The following is a 24128-nucleotide window of genomic DNA, read 5'->3' as shown; positions in this document are numbered from 1 at the left end:
AACTTTTACCCCTACTCGAGTTATTACATGATGGACCACTTTAAAAAAATTATACAATTTGAAAGTTTCATGAATATTGCTTGTTCCTTGATGCATTGCTTGCTAGCTCTTCTGTTGCAAGAATATTCTAAAGTTTCTTATTCATGCATATTAAATTGAGAAACTATTTATACTTTTGGAACAACCTTTTCCGAGAAGAAACTGCAGAGTCCAAACAATGTAACATTTGATTCTGAATTGTGATAATATTGTAAATTAAACTACGCTTTGGTTAACAGTTAATTATTTTTTCATGCATTTTCTACTGTCTGTCAATAGTTTTTTTTCCTTTTGTCGTTTTGAGAGTTTTTGCCAGTTTCTGCCGAAAATGTGGCAGAAAGTGGTTTTTGCCGTGCCGGTTTTAACCGGTTTCTACCAGTGGTTTTAACCACCCCGGCAGAAACTTGCCAGCCCTGGTTTTCATAGACCTTTTACTAAGTACTGTTTTAAAACATGTTAACTTAAACATTAAATGCGTTGAATTATACATATTGAAACCTAGTGCAAATGGTCAAATTAAATTCTAAAAATTTTTGGTAGCCTATTTTAATAGCTTTATAAGGAAGGGGAGGGCCGGGATCTTTTTGGCGACTTCTGAATTTTACATTCAGTGTCCTGAGAATTTGCATAGGGATTATAACTGTCTATTTTTTTCCTTATTTTAATACTTGCAGTGTTTTTTTTTTTGTTATCTCATAAATAAAGGACGTCTTGCAATAATACAAGATTTTTAAATGAACGAGTGCGGTGAACGAGTCAAAAGAATGAACGATCCTCTGATGAATGGATTATTAAAAAGAATGAATAAACGAATGAGAAAAGAATTAAAAGAATTGGTCATATCTAAGGCATTGTATACGTGACAATTTTTGGACTTGAATGAAAACAATTCTGATTTTATATCATGCTACAATAAATGATATTTGCAAATATTTTAATTTATAAGAAATAGTTAATATATTACTGAATGAAATTGCACTTAGTACCTATTAGGTACTTGTTATAGTAATATTATTTTTAAAAACATTCCTGTGTACCATTGAAAATATTCCTTATCTGATCAGGAGTCTGGCCAGAGGAAATTTGAGTCCGTTACCGGCCCCTTCACAAAAATCCAATCAACCAAAACAGACCTTTCACAAAATCCCAATCAACCAAAATGTACCCTTCACAAAATTCTGATACACGAAAACGGATCTTTCACAAATTGTTTATTGAAAGAGCAAATCTCAAATAAAAATAATGCCGTATATTTCCTTGTATAAAATGATAATGTTTGGAACCTTTTTTAAAAGTTAAATCAGAGGGATAAACTTATAAAAATATGCTAATTTTTGCAAAAGAAAAAAACGGGCACTCTTGTGATGCTCCTGCAAGCGAGAAATAACTACTACAAATAACTATTACTATTACGGCCAAAAAAATATAATGCTTGTTGCTGATTTCCTTGAAAGAAATTAGCAGCTGAAAGTCAGTTTGGTTTATACTTTTGCTTGTTTGTTTTATGCACCGGTGTTGTTGTAAAACTTCTCTGAAAAAGTGTCAACCTTCTCTGAATAGGCATCCTAAGCACTTTTCTCCCCGGCCATATCTCCTGCCCATGATTTAATAAACAATAATATACAGCAAAGAAGAAGTGAACTTAGAACTGCAAAGGATAGTGGGGGGGGGGGGGGTGTGATCGCTCTAGATAGGGTTACCAACTTCAAACTTATCGGGTTTGATGTTTTGATTCTGAAAAGGATAATTAACTTTTAATAAACTTTTTCATTTACCATTTTTTTTCCTTAGATGCCTATATTTTGAGAAACGCAATCTTTTTACATCCGATATGAGAATCGTATTTTCTTCTTTTTTTCAAGCTAACTTTGCTTTATTAGGGTGTAAATAAATGAAAAGTCTCTTTGTTTTCGTAACCAGGGTTGCCACACACCTGGAAAACATGGAAAACCTGAAATTGGCAGGAAAAATGATAATCACCTAAAATAGTCCATCACAAATTATTGAAATTTTTGGAAGTGCCATGGAATTCCTTCTCAAATTTTCGAGTTAATAGGTAAAACTAGTGCACAATTTAGGCAAAAATGCGGGTAAATGTCGCGTTCCAGGTATACAAATTTTCCTGATAGATAGGCGAGAGAAAGAAAATTCAAGCTCATTTTTGAAGACTAAATGTGATAAGGTTACAAAAAAAAGAAAAAAAATCTCCATATGAAAATTCTAAAGTTCTGATTTATATCATTACATTTTATTTTGCTTCTTTTGAAGAAAAAAAAAAAAAACCAAAGCCATCTTAGCTAGAAATTACCCGCAATGCATCTGTGGCCTTATTAGAATTTTAAGGGCCTTCATTCTGCATTTTTTCCCCCATGAAATGAATGATGTTCATAAAAAATATGTTGTATTGATCGGCATTCATTAACCTGGAATTTTTTCTAAAAGTGACCGGAAAACCTGGATGTGGCGGGGAATTTCATTGTTGAACTTTTGTGGCAACCCTACGTAACAACGTTTATTTCAAGTTTTTAAAGCAGAATTCCATTTTCTTTTATGAATCACAAATTAAAATGCTGAATCAATGGTTTATTTTTTATTTTATTTATTTACTAGCCGCCTGCGGCGACCAGCTGGTTCGCCTTCTTACGCCATTCACCTTTCTATGCAAGCAGCCACCTACAGCGGCTGTTTGGCTAACTTGTCATTTACCATTTTAATTCAAGTTTGCAGCCTTTGGCGGCTGTTTAAATAAATTTGGCAGCAGTATTAATCAATCCATCTCTATCTTTTTTTGTGCCATTCACATTTTTACGCCAAGATTGACGCCTTCGGCGGCTATCTACTTTACGATCTATCTCTAAAATTTCTTATCCATCTCTATTTATTTTAACCTCCCAGCTCATTTCCTAATAAAAACAAAGATCACTAAAAAAGACGCTTTTTTATTTAAGTAGAGCAAAAAAAAAAGTTATCTCCAAAATTCCCCGTAAGTGTGCCAAAAGTAACAAAGTAAAGTAAGTGACAAAGAAAAAAAAATCTCGCTGTTTTTAGTGACTTAAATGCGCACAACTATGAAATGTAACGTAATATAGATACAACAAAACGTCCAGCTTGGGGGGGGGGGGAGAATGAAAAAAGAAATAAATGCAATCCCTAAATAAAACAAAAAAAAAAGAAGGAAAAAAAGCAAGCGCTGCCGGAAAAACACGTGGTCATCACGTCATAAAATTAGAAGTAAGCTATATAGTAAAAAAAAAAGAAGATTAACATGGTTTGCGATTTAGATTACGTCGTAAATATCGAATCGAAATCCAAGTAGTGACGTCAGAGCCATAGAAGATTGAAGAACGCTTTTTTCGACTGATGCGTGGAAAGACATGTGTTCAGCATTTAAAAAATTGTAAAAAAAAAAAATATTGCGTATTTTTAAGAACTTTTTTCTTCTGAAGAGGGCGAAATGTTTTTTACTATTACCAACTTGAATTTTAGAAATGAGGCTTTGATACTTCTCGCAAGATGATATTAGAAAAATATAAAACCCAGAAAAAAATGCAAAATAAAGGTTTTTTCAAAAACTTATAAAAAATACAAAAATTGCTCTATTTTCAAAATTTTGTTCATCATATTTAAAACTAAATTTCCGGCCCTATAGTACAAAAAATATTTGTCTGACGCGATTGGTTCGGCGTATGTGAGGTTAAAAGTACTAAAAAGTGCTAAAAATCACATAAAACATTTAATAACTTTTTTTTCTCGTTAAAATATCAAAAATCGAAGCCTGAGGTGCACAACTTCAGCAAAAACTACACCTGTATACCAAATTTCATTTTTCTAGGCTTACCATTTTCCCGGGATGCGCGCCCACACACACACCCACACATCTTATTTTATTATATGTATAGATTTTGCGTCTACTGTGTCCAGATATTAAGGATGTGTTTATCATAGGACTCTAAAATGCAATTCTAAGGTTATTTCATCGTATTTCCATCCAAAATTCATCACCTCGGAACAGCACTGCTCCTATATTGCTCCAAATCTCATCGGTATAGGGAACAAAATTCATTGGATTCTACTATTGTCGATGAGACATGTTGGAGCAATTTCGATGACAACTCATTGGAATCTGATCATCGGCTGATCAAAGTTTGATCGGATATTGATGAATAGTCGATGGTAGGCCGATAAGTTGATGCTGCTCGGGCTGCTGATTTATGAACACTATCTTACTAAAGTCAACAAACTTTTAAATGATTGTCAAGAATTACATTTGCAAAGAAAGAATATCCTTAAAAGATTATGCTTTTGAATGTGACCTTTTTTTTCTTTTGCAGGTTTCATTAAGGCTAATGGAATGAAATTGTACCATAAAGCAAATCAAAGAAAAGATCAATATTTAAAGAAGAAATCATGTTCATTCAGTCTCATCTTTAGTGATGGTCGAACTCCATTCATTTATAACACATTTGGTAGTATTATTAGCTTATCTTTGTTTTTTGTTATTTTATATCCGACTACAGTATAACTTCGATTTAAGGATTGTCAAGGGACTGGAAAAATGTATCGTAGAATCAAGAAGCACAGATACTCAATACAGTCAAATCCGCACTGATGAAATATTATTAAATTGAGGAAATTGGGTATCGTTAGATCAAAGTTATACTGTACTTTTATATTCTTTTTATACTTGACGGGTTTCAGTCTTTTTTTAAAAAAAAAGAGGACACAGTGAGACAACAAAATTAAAAAAAAGTTAAAAAGTAAAAAATAATCAGTGATTGAGTTACATGTATGAAGTTGAAATAATTGATTTTTATTTAATTTGTATTTTGTGATCATATCTACGAAAAAACTGCAACTCATTGCGTAACGTTAAAAAAATGAATTATTTCTAATAAAGAAATTATTTCTTTTATTTTACCTTCAAAAAAAAAAAAATCATAATTCTTCAGTTTGTTTTTAATATATTTTCTGTTTTTTAGCTTTTTTATTTCAGAAAAAATAAATTAAGTATTAAGTGCTGCATTCAATCATTTTATTAAAAAACTAAATTTGGGATGCACCTCTTTTCTGTTTGAAAAAAATTGTCTTGAAAATTTTTGGAACTTCCTCTTTAGGTTCCATTGTAGTTCTGAAAATGTTATTTTTATTGTTATTTATGTGCTCAAAATTGTCACCTAGTCTCATTTAACCTGAGTCCTTTGGGCATAGGCTTCCTCCCAAACTTGGAGAAAATGAAAGTATAAAATATTTATTAAAAATAATAATAAAACCTGAAGTTTAAAACATAACATATTTCTTATAAAGTTCATAATGCACGGCTTTGATTATTCTTGAAAAGGCATTTTTGGAGGTTAAAAAGTTAATGCAGATGTGCTGAATATTTATTATTCAATAAAATACACAGAGAATGCATGTATTTTGTGAAGGTGCTCAAATTACTGTTTGATCTTAAAATGTGTAAAAAATTATCTCCTTATAACCCCTAATCATTTTTATGGGATTTCAGGGTACGGCTACAAAGTAGTTATATTCTGTGCTGCATCTTCCATGTTCATACAGTTTTGGTTCTGCTTTTTCTCTTTTGATATTCCTGTTGAAAAACATGATAAATATCAGGGGTTGATTCAGATGCAAATAGGATCCACTCTGTGACCCCTTCACAAAATTTCATGTCGTAAAAGGGGCCACTTCTCAAAATTTCACAACCTTAAATTGGGTGTTTCGCAGGATTTCATTTGTAAAAACAGTTCTTACATCACTTTTAAGCCCAATCAATTCGTCTGTAAGCGAAATATCAGTAAAACTCCAGGTTTCAAGTTATTCCTAGTCAAGTAAGTACCTTAGGCCATCAGATATCTGATTAGATTTGTGATGGTAAAACCTAAGTCATTACAGGCATTTTTTCACAAAAAAAAGTTCGCTCTCCTCCTCCCCCCTTCCCCACAAAACGAAAAAAAAAAATCGCGAAAACTTTTTTTTTTTTTTTTTTTTCACATAATGTGGACCTAATAATAAAAATCTAGATCGACTCCTGATTTATATTTATAAATGAAATAATTAATTCACACAAATGTAAAACTGTCTATTTTTCTTTCAGTCAAAAATGGTCATAAGACTGAAAACATGCAAGTATATTTACTTACCTGTGGTGATGGCAAACAACAAATTATAAAAGCAGCTAGGTGTTTTTGTACAGATGCCAAAAACAATCCTGCTTTATTAGAGAATTTTCATGCAAAAAATTTTGAAAAATACCTGAAAGGTAAGTTTTTTTTAAATTCTTTAATTTTTAGCATTACTGAAAATTTATTGTTTATCAATGTGTATGCATAGAGTTATAGCAGAGAAGGAGGTACGACTGTTCTATAAAGAGTGAAGGTTAATTGCAATGTAAAGTGCTAAAATCTGTAAGGCTAAATATCTATAATTCCTTATTTTGTCTAGGATAGTGCAGTTAATCAGTGATCAAACCATTATATCAATAAGAAAAAATCCTCATATTTATACTGAATCTACAAGGTGTTTATAAAGTCTTGCACTGATAAAATCTTAGACTTTTATTCACTACATTAATTCACTTCTTCGCGTGCACCTTTCATAGTTCTGAGAAGATTTCAATGATTTTCAACTTTGTGCCAGGCACCAATTCAGCTAGAATATACATTCAAGGAGTGAGGTTTTAGATGTTACAGTTACCTTTCTTATATGGAAGTAAAATCATATTAATATTGACAATATGTGTTAAACTAAAAGTTCTGGGGTGTTGACACTCAAAACCCCCTTACAGCAGATATGGGAGTTTTTTTTTTTATGGATGTTATTTTTCAGTGTTCAATTTTCAGTGCCACCCACATGCATTTAGCTAATATTGTATTATTGGGAAGGAAAGCTTAATGAGATAAAGATCAAAATAAAAGAAAAAATATGTAGGGGCATTCCCCTCCCCCGGGGGCAAAGCGAAATTGCTAAGATGACTGAGCTTTTTCAAAACGAACAAATTGGAAATTTCTTTTGAAAATTAAAGTACATAAAGACAGAACATTGTATTTTATAATAAAACTTGCATTGAAAAATGATTTTTTGTTTTTGGCAATGAAACTGCTCCTTCGAAAAAAAAAAAGTAGAAAATTTTCCCTTTTGTTTTCACAGGGCAACGTGAAAAATGAAATATTTTCTATTTGATTGTGAAAAATATTTTTGGTCAAATGATTGAGGGAATAAGAGGATAATTGAATGAATGAAAAGATAATGAAACAATAAACTAAAAAATTAACTAATTAATTAATACACAAAGATAAAATAAGAGTGAATGAATAAGGAAATAAGTGAATGAATCAATAAGAGTTATTAAATGAAGGAATGTTAATAAATGAATATGTGAGCAATTTATTAAATGATAGAATGAGTAAACAAAATGAACCATTTCACCCATCCAATTTGCTCCGTTTGCAGTTGACCAATTGTGAAAAATATAAAAATACAAATAAACTAAATAAATACTGCACCAAATATTAGAAGGTACTAATTAATATTCAAGATTTTAGTAACAAGAACTTTATAATTTGATAATATTAAAATACAATAAAATATTACATTTTGAATTGATACGATCTGAAAATTGCTATTACAGTAAAACCTCGCTACAACGCTATCCGATACAACGATAAATCCCTCTACAACGATAATATTTCGTGGTCCCGGTGAACTCGCATAGGAATTAATGTTATCCTCCTCTCAATATTGCGATATTCTCTACAGCAAAAAACCCCTGTAAAGCGATGTTTTTTTAAGTTTTCAACCCCTCTTTATTACGATAATTTGGTTTTCAAGTACAGTAAAATCCTGAAAGTAACCCCTCCTATTTTCAAATTAAAAAAAAAACCTTAAAATTTTATTTTTTAAAAAAATGGTTAGCTCTAAGTTTTGCGCTACATTTTAAACAATGCGTTTCCAAAATGGCGTCGCGCTGGAGATAGTTTATTTTCAGAAGTCAAAACAAAAATGCACCTTCCAAAATAAATAAAAAAGCAGTACAATCGTATAAATTTCTTTTGCAACACATATGAACAAAAAGAAAAGGCGCCCTTGTATCAAAAGGCGTCTAGACCAAAGGAATAAAGAGCTGAAACCGTCCTTCCTCCCCCCCCCTGAGATTGTTCTTTTATTTTGTTTAAACCACAGTGTTTTTTTTTTTTTCTTTTTTTCTTTTTTGGGAAAAGAAAACTTGCACATGGAGAGGGAAACTAAACATCTAAAAATGCTTGCCAAGTAAAAAAACAGAAAAGGTTCAATTTTTTTTTTGAGTGAGTGGCAAATGAAGATGATCCAAAAAGGTGTAACATTCCCATCTGATTGCGTCATCAGTGTCACATGATAGACGAAAACGAAAGATTTTATTCACTAGTGTATTTTTCCCTAAGATGGCAGGGAGAAAGCAAATTTCATTTCAAGATAAACTCAACGTCATCAGCGATATTGATGATGGAATGAAGCAGGTTGATGCAGCTAAGAAATATGGATTATCTCAATCTACAGTTGCAACGTTCCTCAAGAAGAGGAAACATACTGAAGATGCTGTGAGATCAAATTCAGTTAATCCCAAGCGAAAACGACTAAAAGTCGCGACTAATGAAAACATTGATTCTGCCGTCCTGACGTGGTTTCAAGAGATGAGGGCAACAAATATCCCAGTAAATGGACCCTTGTTATGTGCACAAGCACGGAAATATGCAGCAATGCTAGGGAACGAAACTTTTAAAGCTAGCAATGGTTGGCTAATGCGTTTTCGGGATCGCCACGGAATCACTTTCCAGGAAATTCACGGAGAGAAAAAATCTGCTCCGATGAATGAGGCAAATGCCTGGAGACAAGAAAAGATGAAAGATATTCCTCAAAAGTATGCACCAGAAGACATTTATAACGCTGATGAAGCTGGGCTGTTTTTTCAACTCCTTCCTGATAGTACATTGGCGTTTAAGGGTGAAAAGTGTCACGGCGGGAAGAAATCAAAACAAAGATTGACTGTTCTTCTGTGTGCCAATGGTACAGGAACACATAATATTCAACCTCTTGAACCAAAATCTTCAACCAATAAAAAGGCTTGGATGACGTCTAAATTTTTTTCTGAATGGTTGCTGAAGTTAGACAAGGAAATGAAGAAGAGGAAGAAAAAAATTGCATTGTTGATTGATAATTGCTCCGCTCACACCTCAATTCCAAAACTACAATGTGTTGAAATTGTTTTTTTTCCGGCCAACTGCACTACTGCACTTCCATATTGCAGCCACTCGACATGGGCATAATTAAATGTTTTAAAGGATACTGTAGGAAATGTTTGGTAGAATCAATACTTCTGGGGATTGAAAATAAAGTGGAAGACCCTTTTAAAGCTGTAAATGTTAAGGACGCATGTGACTTTATTGCTGGAAGTTGGTGGGCAGTAACAGAGAAAACCATTCTGAATTGTTGGAAAAAGGCCGGTTTAGGTGTCTTAGAAGATAAAATGTTATCTGATTGTGATGAAAATTCCTCAGACTGTGATATTTTATATGATCAGGAAATAGTTTTGAATCTCCAAACATCTGTGTCCCAACTCGAGGAAAAAACGGGCAGAAAATATGGAGTGAACGTGGAGGATTATTTGACAGCGGAGACGATCTTACTGTTTTCGCAGGAGTTACTGATGAAGAAATTCTCTCTGAAATTACTGGTGAGACGGAACATAGTGGAGAAGAAGACGATGAGGAGGAAGAAGAAGATGATCATAATACGAGTTCATCACAATCCTTATTGTCGACCCAGGAACAGGGTTGGCAAGTTTCTGCCAAGGTGGTTAAAACCACTGGTAGAAACCGGTTAAAACCGGCATGGCAAAAACCACTTTCTGCCACATTTGCGGCAGAAACTGGCAAAAACTAACAAAATGACAAATAATAATAATAATAATAATAATAATAATTACTGACATATAATAGAAAATGCATGGAAAAACATAATTAGTTGTTAACCCCAAAGCACACTTTAATTACAATATCTTCACAGTTAAAACTTAAATGTGACGTTGTTTTAACCCTGCAGTTGCCTCTTAGAAAAGGTGTTTTCTAAACTCTAAACAGTTTCTCAATTTAATGTGTACAAACAAGAAATTTTAGAATATTCTTGCTACAGAACAGCTAGTAGGCAATGCATCAAGGAACAAGCAGTGTTTGAAACTTTCATCTATTGTGTATTTTTCTAAACTGGTCCACCATGTAGTAACTGGGGTAATGGTAAAAATTTGACTGGAAAAATAAGTTTCGAGAAATGGGGCCATTTTTTTTTATAAAGCTGTGACATAGCAACAAAATCTATGTTATTTTGGCAAGTAAAATTCTGGCACTTTCTTGAAGCACACAATAATTTCAATCACACGCAATTTAGACGAAGCATATAAGCAAACAAATTACAATCAGTGATGCCTGTTTAATTCTGTATGTCACTCCTGTTTCCTGAGCACCCGTATTATTTCTCGTCCTTTGTTATATTAATCCAAATTTTTCGAGCATCTGCAATGGAAAATTTCCTTTTCTGAACTAAATCAAGGGCACTAGCATAGGATTTAATTTTTTTAAATGATGAAATGAAGTTTCATTTTTTAGTTAACTTAAACAAATATCATTTAATAATTACTTGAGTTATTAAAGAAAGCTTTTAAATTTTTGCCAGTTTCTGCCGGTTTTTACCGGTTATAACCAGTTTCGGCCTCTGGCACGGCAAAAACTAGTTTCTGCCGGCAGAAAGCCAACCCTGCCCAGGAAGCACTTCAATCAGTCAAATCTCTGGCGACATTTTTTTCAAGTCTTCCATCCACAAACGAGGATCATTTTCGTGCTTTGGACTCAATGTATACCTTGTTAGTTGACTTAACAGCCAAAAAAGCTGCCAAACAAACAAAAATATTGGATTTTTTTCAATAAAAACGGATTTGAGGTATGTTTATGAGCTTATTTTCGGAATTTATTTCAATTGATAGTAATATTTAATCATAATTAACACCTTGCCAATAAATGTATTACAAATATACTATATATAAAAACATTTACACCTATGTAATGCATATACTATAACATTTAAATAAAAAAAACCTATTGTATTATTAAAATATATAGGCCCTCGATATAACAATATATCCCTCTACAACAATATATTTCTTTGGTCCCCAAAATATCGTTATAGCGAGGTTTTACTGTAGTATCGTATGCTTTGATTTTCAGAGTTATTTTTTTCTTGACTATAATAGATTACGTATGTTACTACATAGTTAAAATGTTAAAGTGGCGCCAAAAGCAGAGAAAATTTTCACCTTTTCACTTTGCTCCACACTCCCCTATAAATCTTAGATGGTGTTTTTAAAAATAAATTTTCTTTATCAGTGCAAGACTTCGTAAACATCCTGTATATTTTATGAAAAAGAAAAAGAATATTTGTGTTAACCCATTGGAGTAAGATGATGAGTTTTTGTGGGCGTCATTTATATACTCAGACATTTAAATGTGACTCTATTGGGTTAAAACTTTTTTTTTTAACTATCACAAAATTTTACTTTCTGATTTCAATTTTCAAGTTTAAAATATATTTTAAATATTCTAATGGTTGTACTCATTTTGTTGAATTTTCGATTCTAGGTATGATTAACATTCCTGATCCTGAAATGATTCTTCTCTTTGGTGAAAGAAGAGGTTTAATAGGATATTTACCATGGCATATTCGTCTGTCAGAAATAATGTAAGTTCCTTGTCTGTCCCCCTCCCTTTTTTTTCTTATGTTCTGTTTGTTAAATATTTGAATATTTTTTTTCTTTCAGCACTTGTTATATTAAGTTGGCCTTTAGAGCTAAATTTGTAGAATGAAAGCTCTTGGTTTATTTTTTGCAATTAAATTATTTGTCATTTAATGAAGTGGAGACTATACTATGCATAAGTTTTAAAAAAGGCAGGAGGCCTCCTTCTTCACACACGGTAAATCTCACGTTATATTAATATTAAACAAATAAGGATTTTTTAAACTTTTTTTTTTTGTCGGAATTAATAAATGTTTATTGTACTTCCTAGCATTTTTCCTTTTGGGGGACTCTTCTGTTAATTAATCACATTCAGGATGAAAATTATATTTTGTCTTCTAAAAAGAAAAATGAGCATTTCTTTTAAATAAAGAAAGACATGAATGTAAATGTTGCTCAATAGTTTGTATGCAGCTGGATTGAAGCTTTACAAGAAAATATTGCACGGGCATGATTGTGTTCCTGTTATACACCTTAATTCCAATATTTTTTCATGTTTTCATACCCAAAACCTGATATTCTCCATTTTGCTTTTATCTTCCCACCCCCACAGTGAGATTTAAGGTATTGCAAATGTTACACTTGCAAGGGGCCCCAAAAGACATCCAAAAAGGCATATTAAAATTACTTTTTTCAGTTTCATCCCTAAGGGGCCTCAAATATGTATTGGGATTTGCCCTCAAGGCTGTAAATTCACCACTGCCTCCCAATTTTTTAACCCTTTTTAATTTTTTGATAATTATGTCTGTTGTCATTAATGAGGTTGATCATCCTGGAGCTGTTAATTCATACATTCATTTCACTAAACTTACTAAAATAAACTTACTTACTAAAATAATATTACTTGTAATGTTAATGTGTATGTATTACACATTAACATCAGCGACCATGCTGGGTTCTTTTTGTTTTAACATTATCAAGGAGGATTGGCAACATTTTTGTTGTTTACGATTCTCTTTGCTATTCACGTGTTTTGAATCCGTATGCTTTTTTAATCATAATGATTTTAATGTGTTAAAAAATTTTTGATGTAATTTTTTTTTCTTTTTTTTTTTTTTTTTTTTTGCATTGGTGACATGCATTTGTTGTAAAATGTCAGTAATTGAAAATTCCGAAACTGTGATAGCGTGCAAGATAGGTAAGGATGTCAGGAACAAATTCCCTTGGACTGGTTGGATAAGACGACAACATTGTCTTTAAAAAGTGGAAATATTACTGTTTCCCTGTCTGAATGCATCAGAAAAGTGGATGTTACGCAAAGTGGCAAAGCAAAGTGTCTGAATTTGCAATGATATAATAGATTATGGGGCAAGGGGATGCAGCACATTAACACGTCACATTAATTCATCCCAGAATGTGAGAAATGTTGAATTGAGAAAGAACAACTATGAAGTTGTTAGTACCTTTACTTCTCAGCTTTCAACACGTTCAGAGACACATTCTGCTGTACCAATAGCTGCTCGTGTTTTGACGGCCCAAGCAACCATTCTTGGATTAATTGCTGAAAATAACTTGCCGTTTACGGTAGCTCCACTCTTAATTGAACTGTCCAAAGAATTGTCTGGCGCCCCCTCCAAAGAATTGTCTGGCGCCCTCTGGAAGCCCTCTCAGCGTTGTCCATGGATAGGACATCAGCGTCAATGAAGATACAGTATGGTTTAGCTCAAACCCTACTTTGTGAAGCAGTTGCTAGGCTAGAAAGTTCTTTTTTTTTTGTGCTAATTTGCTGTTAGTCTTAACAATTCTTGTTAGTTACTACTTAGAAGAGTTAAACATAGTCATTATTGAGCATCTATCTTCAGCTGGCCTGATTTCTGTGAATAGTCAAACTGTTTTTGATGCAATAGATTGAATTATGAGTGAAAAAGATATTGCGTATAAAAATTTGATGTCTATTTTGATGGATTCCTGTGCTGTGATGCAAGGACCCAAAACAGGTCTGAAGAGGCGTATTAGGCAGGAAAAAACTCCACATCTTTTAGATGTAGGTGGAGATTTCTGCCACCATGTTCACAATGCCACAAAGAAGTTTTGTGAGGAATTTAAGTAATGACTTTAGGTGGTCAGCACAATTGAAAGAATATCTTAGTCAAATATGCGATTGTTTCAATATTCATTTTTCTGCACCCCAGTGATATTTGAGCCATAGATGGCTTTCTTGTTATGATGTTGCTTTAGAAACTCGTAGGATGTCGGACACTCTATCAGTGTTTTATTATGCATTTTTTAAATTGGGAACACAGTCACATATCAAGCTGTAGTCTTGTTGATTTACAAATAATTTAGGAAATGCTGCTGAGGACATTAAAAAAATTCAAGCTGCATTAAAAAAAATCAAACCTTCTACTAATGATGGAAAGGAGAGAAGCATTCGGATAATACAAAAGCTCTTTTACTACAGAAAGAAAACTTTGTTAATATTACAAGCATATACAGCCATATAGCCTCTATTAAAGCAATATGTTGCTTTATTTCAAACTGCTGAGCCATCAGTTCATATTCTGTATGATAAACAAAAGAATTTGTTTAAAACTTTTATGTCCTGCTTCATCAAACGAGAGGTACTAAAAGATTTAAGTGCAGAAGATTTACCTTCTACAAAATTCATTGTCCAAAAAAAATTTTAAGAGATGAAGATCTATCTGTTGGAACTAGTACTTCATATATTATTCCCAAATGCAACAAATTTTGGCCGAATTTTATCAGCAACTAAAGTCTGCTTATACAGCTTGTGGCCTCTACTTGCAGAAAAAATTACCCTTAAGCAACCCATTTTTGGTAAAGGTGTCTGCTTTACATCCAGGTTCTAGAGGGAAAACTACTACCCTTAAAGGGCTCCAAGAATTACCATCAATTGCAAAATATGTGTTGACAAATGAGGAGTTAGAATCCTATATGTTGGAAATCAGAAACTACTAAGTCTGCCACTTGCCATCAACCTTTTCTTCTTTGAATTGCTGGTGGAACATGATTTTCACAGCTTGGGAGAATTTCACACTTTGTCAAAACTGGTGAAGGCTCTCATAAGCTGCTTTCATGGGCCTATAGTTCAGGGTACTTTCAGATCAATGAATTATATCATTGATCCAAGGTCTGGCAGGCTTGATATCAAAACATACATTGCTATACAAACTGTAAAATGCAGTTTGAAATCTAAGAAGACTTCAGCTGTGAAGTATTTTCACAGGGAAAATTTTCTTAGGTATAGTATCAATCCAAATCTCATTAAAAATATGAGTTCTTCATCTAAAAGATATAGAGAATAGAAGTTAGAACAACTAAGAAAAAAACATAAATGTGTAATAAAAACTGATGACCAGAAGTTGATTAAAAGTGCCCAAGCTTCTGCTTTAAAAAAGTTTGAAATTGAGAGAAAAAAGAAATTGAAGAATATAAGTCAAGCAAAGAAAAAGGTTCGAATAAAGAAAAATATTCAAGCAAAGAAGATGATTCAAACAATGAAAATGAAGAATAATTCTCCAAATAAGACATGACCAGTTAATTCCACCCCCACTTCTGTTCCAGCAACAAATGTTACTCAGCCTGAAAATCAAAAAAAATGTGGAAATTTTTTTTTAGTGCAGCAGTGTCTAAAAATAAATAAATATTGCTGCAAATTAATGCATTTTTCTTTATTTTTTTTCTATATAAATATATTATTTTTTTTTCTATTTAAAACTGAAATGTTGGACCATATTTTTTTATTGGGTTTTTTATTTGTATTGATGTCATAATTAATGTAATGTTGTTATCCACTAAATTGTTTATTTAAGGAAGTATAGTTTAGAGTTTGAAAGCAAAACTTCATAAAATTCAGAAGGGAAAAGAAAAATATGATAAAGATTTGAAGAGAAGATAAAAAGAATGGGGGGGGGGGAGGAAGCCTGATAGTTGTTAAGTGATATCAAGAGCTAACTTGGAAAAGCTTTAACTTCTGTTTTATATGCTGATAACAGAATACAAACTTGTACTAAAAGAAATGAAGAAACTTATTTTTTAAAGACAACAGCAATACTTGGGTATCTCTTTTTCTTCACGTTTGAGAGTAAAGTAGAGGAGGTAATATATTCTTAAATTTATTTGTGTCAATGTAAGAAAAAGGAAATATATGTATGTTTTTATGTTAATGTATTCAAAGAAGAGTATTCTTTGCTGGTCTGATTTTGGTAAGAAACTTCAAATTGGCAAAATAAGAAGATAAATAAAAGGAGACAAAGTTAAGGAAACCGAAAAAAAGTTAAACATGAATAATTATCTGAAAATTAAGTCAAATTATGATATTAAAAAAAAAAAAAAATGCATTGAAAAGCACTTTAGCCCTTTGAACCATTAAGTTACAACATGTCAAATATTTTCAGCCAATTTCTTCTTCAAGTAATCACATGTATGAATATTTCAGATTAAATTTCGTATTTCAAGTTTAGAGGCACATTTTTCTACTTTAATGTGCAGCTGCTTTTTACCTTTTTGTTTGCTAAATTTGTGTAAAAGTTAAAGGTGGAGAATTTTACAGCACCCTCTATCTTGCTGTGTCATTTATACTAATATCTGTACCACCAGTACAAAGTTTTCATTAAGAACAATTTGATTAATAAATATGCAAGTTTTTTCAAGATAATAAAAAGATTTTATTCAACAGCAAAATGAAGTGAAAATTCATGATGTCAATGCTGCTGTGTTAAAAATATTAAATAGTGCTCATTTGATAAATAGTAGTGGACTGCTGAAAAATGTGTTTTCAGTTGAATTGTTTTTTAAAGTGTTGATTTATAATAGCCTTTAAGTTTCCCTATTCAAGTCGTAAATACTAGTATTTCCTTTTTTATTTTTAGATTTCATCCCACTCATCACAACATGCATTTCAAGGAGTTCCAGGAAGTTCTGTTAAGATATAGTAAATGTGAACAAAGACTTGGGAAGTGAAATACAGTGTATTATTCATAAGCATCTGTGATGTTTGAACTTAATACAAAGTCACATACTTAATCACGAAATCGAGACTAATAATACGGAGTAGCAAAAAATGTATTTTTACATTTTTTTGCAATATTGATTTTGAAAATCAGATTAGGTGTCTGAAAATTAATGTACATAAAAGATCAAAATAAAAATTGTTTCATAACTGTTGTATTGTTTTCATTTTTTAACACAATGTAAACATGAGTCATGTAAAGCTACTAATTGCCACCCAACAGCCAGAGCTATGCATGAAATACACCGCCAGCTCAGTCATTTCCAGCTGAGGACTGCAGTTTCGTGCTTATTAGAACTCATCAGCCTGGCATACGAAAGTGACTGAGCTGGAGATGGAAAACCTCTTAAGGAAGCCAAGAGAGCCAAACAAACTGGTAGCTACAATAAAATTAGCACTGAACCAGACGAGTGACCGAAGCAATGGTTTGGTTCAGTTCGAAGATTGAAGGCAAGGCATGGTATATTCAGTAAATTACCGCCCAATAGCCAGGGCTAAAGCAGAAATACATGAAATACACCGCCAGCTCGGTCATTTTCAGCCGAGGACTACCTCGAGTTGAACTGAAGCATTGCTTCGGTCACTCATCTGGTCTGCGCTAATTCTATATTAGCTGCCAGTTTGTTTGGCACTCTTGGCTTCCTTAAGAGGTTTTCCATCTCCAGCTCAATCACTTTCCTATGCCAGGCTGATGAGTTCTAATAAGCACGAAACTGCAGTCCTCAGCTGGAAATGACTGAGCTGACGGTGTATTTCTGCTTTAGCCCTTGCTATTGGGGCAGTAATTTACTGAATACAGCCAGAGCTATGGCAGGAATTCCCAGAAATTACTGCACACATCAGTTTTAACTTCTTATCCTAGCTTTTATCTTCACTTGACCTAAACTTACAAAACTAATAAAACAATGAAAACGTGCATGTGACACTTCGTTTTGAAATCAGTTTAAATCGGGACTGGGGGTGCCCAGATCTTGAGAAAATATAGGACTTAAAGCATCTACCAGATATGGTGGACTGCTCCCTGTGACATAAATCTAACTTCTTGCTCTTGAAAATGTTTAAACAGGCTATCTTCAGAAGCGTATGCTATATGCCAATGCATGCTTCAAAGACTGAACTAATTATCTACTCCATCATTGGATGTTTGCATGCGTACAGGGGTGACCACATGATGGATTATAGCGCAAGTTGCACCATCAAAAAATTTTTTTGGGGGGAGGGGGGATTTTAAAAGTTATTTATTTATTTAAATTTATATATATTTATTGATATGTTTAAATTTATGTATTGGTTTTTTTAATTTAAAATATTTATTTTACTTTATTCTATTTATATTTTAGTTCATTCATTTAGTTTGTGTGTGTACTGTGTACATGTTTTTGATGGTAGCACACAACTTTTCTTTTAAAATAATATAAATAAAAGTAAATAAACGAATTTTTTTAAAAATAAATTAACAAATTTAAAAAAATAATAAAAAACATTTTAAAAAATAAATTGAATTAAAAAATAGCTAAAAAATAAAAAAGGGAAAGAGGGTTGAGAAAAGCTTTTGAGGGGGGGGGGGTTGTGCCATCGTATTTGAGGAGTTGGGCACCCCTGCTTGCATATGGTTGAAGTTTCTTTACTTAGCTTAATGGGAAAAGTTTGTTTGAAATGGTGTTATCAATCACATTGCACTGTCCTGCCATATCCACATTATCAGTCTTGAGATGCTGCAGCCAGACCTTATTCTGTTAATGATGTAGAATTTTAAAAACTCAAAAGTTAAGAAATTCCTTTCCCAGGAACTTGGTGAATGATCAAGTTTCTCTTTTTCAGTAAGATTATAGATTAATAACACATAATTGCGATTTTTAAAATTTGTTTAATTTTTACAACCTTAAAACAAGCTTTACTACTACAGTTGAAAACTTATCTTAATATATAAAAATCTTCTGTGCGGATGTTTGTCACCATAAGGCTTTTAAACGGCTGGACAGATTTTGATGAAATTTTTTGTGTGTAATTAAGTTGTGGCAAGCATGGTTTTGAAGCGCGACGGATCGAATCGGAAGCGTTTTTGTTAAGTAATTAATTAATTTAAATATTGGATGGTTATATCTCCCAAATGATTAATATTTATTTTAATAAATATTTAACCCGTTGCCAAAGGACGATAAAAAAGCCAGCTCTGCTTTTTGTAATGAAATTTGCTACTGTGATATCTTCTTCTTTACTAATAACTAGTGGTACCCCCGCACGGCTTTGCCCGTAATAGAAAATTAAAAAGGTTTTTTGGTCCGCCTGTATATTTATATATAATGTATGGTGAATTTTCTCGACAATTGGCTTGGTTACGGTTTCACGTAATGATAATTTCGTTTTTTTCTCGTCCATCTAATGAGAATTTTGATCTTCAAATTGGAATAGAAAAAGAACCACATCGAATTTTCGAAAAATCGCTTCGAGGTGCACACCCCCATGCTACAAACTAACTTTGTGCCAAATTTCATGAAAATCGGCCGAACGGTTTAGGCGCTATGCGCGTCACAGACATCCAGACATCCTCCGGACAGAGAGACTTTCAGCTTTATTATTAGTAAAGATAAAGCAGAAAGTCTCTCTGTCCGGAGGATGTCTGGATGTCTGTGACGCGCATAGCGCCTAAACCGTTCGGCCGATTTCCATGAAATTTGGCACAAAGTTAGTTTGCAGCATGGGAGTGTGCACCTCGAAGCGATTTTTCGAAAATTCGATGTGGTTATTTTTCTATTCCAATTTTAAGAAAAAACTATCATAAATTACGCAATTATCATAACGTGGAACCGTAACATGGGCACAAGCCAATTGGCGAGATACGAAATTATCATAACGTGGAACCGTAACGTGGGTACAAGCCAATTGGCGAGAAAATTCGCCATACATTATTTGTAAATATACAGGCAAACCAAAAGACCTTTTATTTTTTCTATTACGGGCGAAGCCGTGCGGTTGCCACTAGTTACTAATAATTAAGCTGAAAGTCTCTCTGTCTGTCAGGATATCTGTGACGCGCATAGCGCCTAGACCGTTCGGTCGATTTTCATGAAATTTGGCACAGAATTAGTTTGTAGCATTGGGATGTGCACCTTGAAGCGATTTTTCAAAAATTCGGTGTAGTTCTTTTTCTATTCCAATTTTAAGAAAAATATTATCATAAGATGGACTAGTAAATTACGAAATTATCATAACTTGGAACTGTAACATGGGAACAAGCCAATTGGCGAGAAAATTAACCATACATTATTTGTAAATATACAAGCGAACCAAAAGACCTTTTAATTTTTCTATTACGGGCGAAGTCGTGCGGGTGCCACTAGTTACTAATAATTAAGCTGAAAGTCTCTCTGTCTGTCAGGATCTCTGTCAGGATATCTGCATAGGCGGATTTAGGCCGAAATATTTGGGGGTGCAACAATAACAGAGAACTGAGGAGGGGGGGGGGGATTCCCGGAATAACTAAGGCAGTTGCTAAATCAGAAAATAATTTTAGGGCGGGACACACTTTTAAGTCTAAAAAACGCGATGTAAACCATATTTAGTAAGATTAGGGGATGTGCAATTCTTAACATTTCAAACTGCAGAAAAAGTCTTAAACGAAAGTCGATATTAGAAGCAATGGGTGAATCTAGCTACTGGTTTGGAATGGGATTCACGTCCGAGGAAAAATTTGAAATAGTAGTTTTGAAAACGCAGTTTTACAGTTCTTGGTGATATTTTAGAGGCAAGAAAGGTACGTGTGGCTCCAAGGCTATTTTTAGAAATTTTAGTCTTATAAATGTGACTATAGTCCATATTTATAGTTTGGGTTATGAATGAGACTCATAGACTGCCTCCAATCGATTTTTTGAAAAGCAGATAGAAATATACGTAACCCCCTCCCCCACGCTACCTCGTTAACTTTTCATAATTGAAGTTCCGAAAATACTACGGAGGACAATTTTTGATGCTGTTACCGGACGGGGTGTTCTGGAGCTCTCCCCTGGAAAATTTTCGAAATTGAAGTCCTAAAAATGAAGTTCTTTTGCAATAATCCATGGTATTAAAAAAAAAGGATTCTCCCACTTAAAGATTTCGAAATAGTAGTTTTCAAAACCAATATATTAACACTCTTTGATGATAATACAGAAAGGGTGGTCAGAGGCCCTTGTTCGAATATTTTCCAAAATTAAAGTCTTTAACACATGAGTGTAAGACCATACTTGGTAACGTTAGGGACACTGCAGTATTTCAAAACTGAAGCTCCAAAAACGCAATTTTAAACGATTTTCGATGTATTTAGTGATTAGAAGATCTTCCTTGGAAATTTTGCGAAAGTGAAGCGCAGGAAACCAAATTTGAGGTACTCTGTAATAATTTTAACTGGAGAAAGGAGTTTGCAGAAAAAACATTTTGAGGACTAATAGAAAAAATGAAAATGAAATAGAAAAAAAAAGGGAGGGGGAGATATGAAAGAAAGAGGATTGTGCGAGAAGGCACGCAATTCGCCGCCAATAATCGGAAGCTGTTGAAAAATTTGTATGTCAATATTTCTTTTTGAAAGAAAAATTAAGATTTTTTCCCAACATTCTTTTTTTTTCGTAAAATAACTGCGTTTTCCCAAAATGAGATCTTTTCTTCTCTTCAATAATAAAGAATATTTTTTTAAAAACATCTACTCAGCATTTTGTGGGGAGGGTCACCAGTCTTGTGCCCCTTCCCCCTGGATGCACAACTGCAGCAAAATGTCCGGAAGTCCTCCTTCAAAAATTTTTGATTATTTACCTTAAAATTGTTGGTTTTCGGTTGATTTCGGTGTAGATTTTATTGATCAAGTTTCTTGCTATAGCCATGTTTTTTTTTTTTTTTTTTTTTTTTGGGACTTGATTAGCCATTGTTGTTTTAAAATAGAAGAATTTGTATTGATATACGAATAAATAGGGGGACCCGGGGTAAAATGGGTAGCCGGGGTAAAATGGGTATAGTTGCATTTTTCTTGATTTTATTTTACTGGACAACATTTTTTGAAAATAAAAAAATATGATGAAAATGTTTACATATCAGGCAACATTTTGACTTGAGGAAAAAGAATCAAGCAACTCATTTACCAGGCTTAGCAACAATTTTATTTTTCAGAACACAAAGCAATGCATTTATAGTGAGTGATAAACTTCTTTCTAGAAAAATTTACTGGAAGAGTTTCAGAAGTTTTTTATTTGGATTTGACAGAAAAAGAATTTTTCTAACAGAAAACTCAAAAAAATAAGTAAATTTTAATATTTACAAAAATTTTGTAGTACTTTTAGCTGTACGGGGTAAAATGGGTATAGCCAACATTTTCCGGTTAAAGACATTGAATGCAAGAAGATTAAAAAACTTAAATTATCTTTGCAGGACAAATGTTAGATATTATTCATTTTTTAAACTAAAAGTATGTTTTTAAAAGGTTTTATAAATAATTACTCTTTATTTATTTGTTTTATTTTAATTACTATAACCTGTGCCAATTAGTACTTAAAGGCATTATATTTTTCGATTATTATCGATATAGTTCATGATTACTGTAGGTTAGTAATTTACTGTTAGTTTATTATGTATATGGCTCATTGCTACACATTATAAAACATAGTAAGTATTGATAGCTAATATGCTGTCTTTTTAATTTCCTTTTAAAACCACCAACTCCATGCTCAGAACATAGTCTAAGTACAACCTCACACACAATCACAACAAAATCCTTTTGCCTCATAGCAAAGTTGTACTGAATAACTAAATCCTCCTGCTATACCTCTTGGTTCACAGCCATTTTTTAGCACTGGTAAGGAAATAAAAAATTTACAAAAAAAAAAGTAAGAGTCCGAACAAAGGTGGGAGAAGTTTTAATTACAGAGCAGGTGACTGCAAAATTGTACAGGAACCGGCAAGAAACAAACAAAAGCAGAAAAAATAAATAAATGCACACAAAATAAATAAATTTAAATAAAAAAAAAACATTAACAATAATTGATAAAGTAACTTATGAAGTAGAAGTGAAAACTAGTATTTCTCCTAGTTGTTAATCCCAGCAATTGGCGACGGGGCCGTTGTTAAATTTGTGGAATTCATAGGTTTAATTACTGAAATCTTAGCTGAAGGTGAATATACTGAGAACTTAGCTACAAAATCATCTGCCAAATTATCCTATGTGCTCCTTAAGAAAGATGACATTGATGTTGTGCGGGCATCACAAAGTTGTAAAAATACTACCTCAGCCAAACCGCAAGTCTTCGCCAATGCACCTTTTGTTCATAAATTTGGTTCTGTAAACATTTTTTGTGGTTGTTTTGGATTAAAGTTTTTATCCTCCAATGCAATTATACTCAATTTTAAAAAAAATTCTCCATTAGTTACAGTGTTGTTCAACTTTAAACAGCATATACCCATTTTACCCCTGTGTATACCCATTTTACCCCGGAGCACGGGGTAAAATGGGTATACACAGGGGTAAAATAGGTATACCCCTTTACACTAAATTTAAAGCAAAAAGTTAACACAAATTATGTCCAAATAAGACCTAAGATACACAATGTATAGAATATTGAACAAAAACACAATTATATTTCATGATATTTCTGCTATGGGTCACTAAAATTAAAAATGCTGTTTTTTATACCCATTTTACCCCGGGTGACCCTACCCTATTACAGAACATGCAATTTTATTCTATACAATAACACAGCACTGAACAATAAAGTGTTTGAGAAGTTTATTTGCATGAAATTATTTAATAGGTTTTTTTTCCCCAAATGGATAAAATTACTTGAATTCTTAATATGAGCACAGTTATGTTTTTCTTGCACTAGCGCCGTGTGGTGATACACTGGATTCAAGTAAATTTACTAGTATAGCAGCTATGATTTTTTCCCCCAACTGCGTTTCTGAGTGAAATATAGTAAACTAATTTTTTTTCAAAACCCAACCAAAAATTTTGGGGGTGCGGCGCACCCCCTGGCAGCCCCGTAAATCCGCCTATGGATATCTGTGACGCGCATAGCGCCTAGACCGTTCGGTCGATTTTCATGAAATTTGGCACAGAATTAGTTTGTAGCATGGGGATGTGCACCTTGAAGCGATTTTTCAAAAATTCGGTGTAGTTCTTTTTCTATTCCAATTTTAAGAAAAATATTATCATAAGATGGACTAGTAAATTACGAAATTATCATAACTTGGAACCGTAACATGGGAACAAGCCAATTGGCGAGAAAATTAACCATACATTATTTGTAAATATACAGGCGAACCAAAAGACCTTTTAATTTT

At 32.9% G+C, this 24128-nt stretch overlaps 2 protein-coding genes across 2 annotated transcripts; both read left to right on the top strand.

Annotated features, from left to right (window-relative positions):
• Positions 1-4364: 4364 nt before the first annotated feature.
• On the top strand, positions 4365-16935 carry LOC129228212 (dehydrodolichyl diphosphate synthase complex subunit nus1-like). The gene is made up of 4 exons (XM_054862875.1): positions 4365-4505; positions 6137-6301; positions 11703-11802; positions 16690-16935. Exons 1-4 carry the CDS (start codon positions 4391-4393, stop codon positions 16778-16780), a joined length of 471 nt encoding a protein of 156 aa, XP_054718850.1. The 5' UTR covers positions 4365-4390; the 3' UTR covers positions 16781-16935.
• On the top strand, positions 8460-9060 carry LOC129228210 (tigger transposable element-derived protein 6-like). Its single transcript, XM_054862874.1, is given in 2 exon segments — positions 8460-8978; positions 8980-9060. Coding segments are annotated over 2 exon segments (600 nt in total).
• Positions 16936-24128: the final 7193 nt, after the last annotated feature.

Source organism: Uloborus diversus, chromosome 8 (genome assembly GCF_026930045.1).
Source record: "Uloborus diversus isolate 005 chromosome 8, Udiv.v.3.1, whole genome shotgun sequence".
Taxonomy (NCBI): Eukaryota; Metazoa; Arthropoda; class Arachnida; order Araneae; family Uloboridae; genus Uloborus; species Uloborus diversus.
Note: the sequence above shows the minus strand (reverse complement) of the source record. Positions and strands in the feature narration are given on the sequence as shown.

What these genes read in the sequence shown, in the direction of transcription:
- LOC129228212 (XM_054862875.1), top strand. Translation starts at nt 4,391, where the DNA reads ATGAAATTGTACCATAAAGCAAATCAAAGAAAAGATCAATATTTAAAG. An exon ending in ATTCATTTATAACACATTTG is followed by an intron (nt 4,506 to 6,136) that starts GTAGTATTATTA and finishes TTTTTCTTTCAG; the next exon opens with TCAAAAATGGTCATAAGACT. An exon ending in TTTTGAAAAATACCTGAAAG is followed by an intron (nt 6,302 to 11,702) that starts GTAAGTTTTTTT and finishes TTTCGATTCTAG; the next exon opens with GTATGATTAACATTCCTGAT.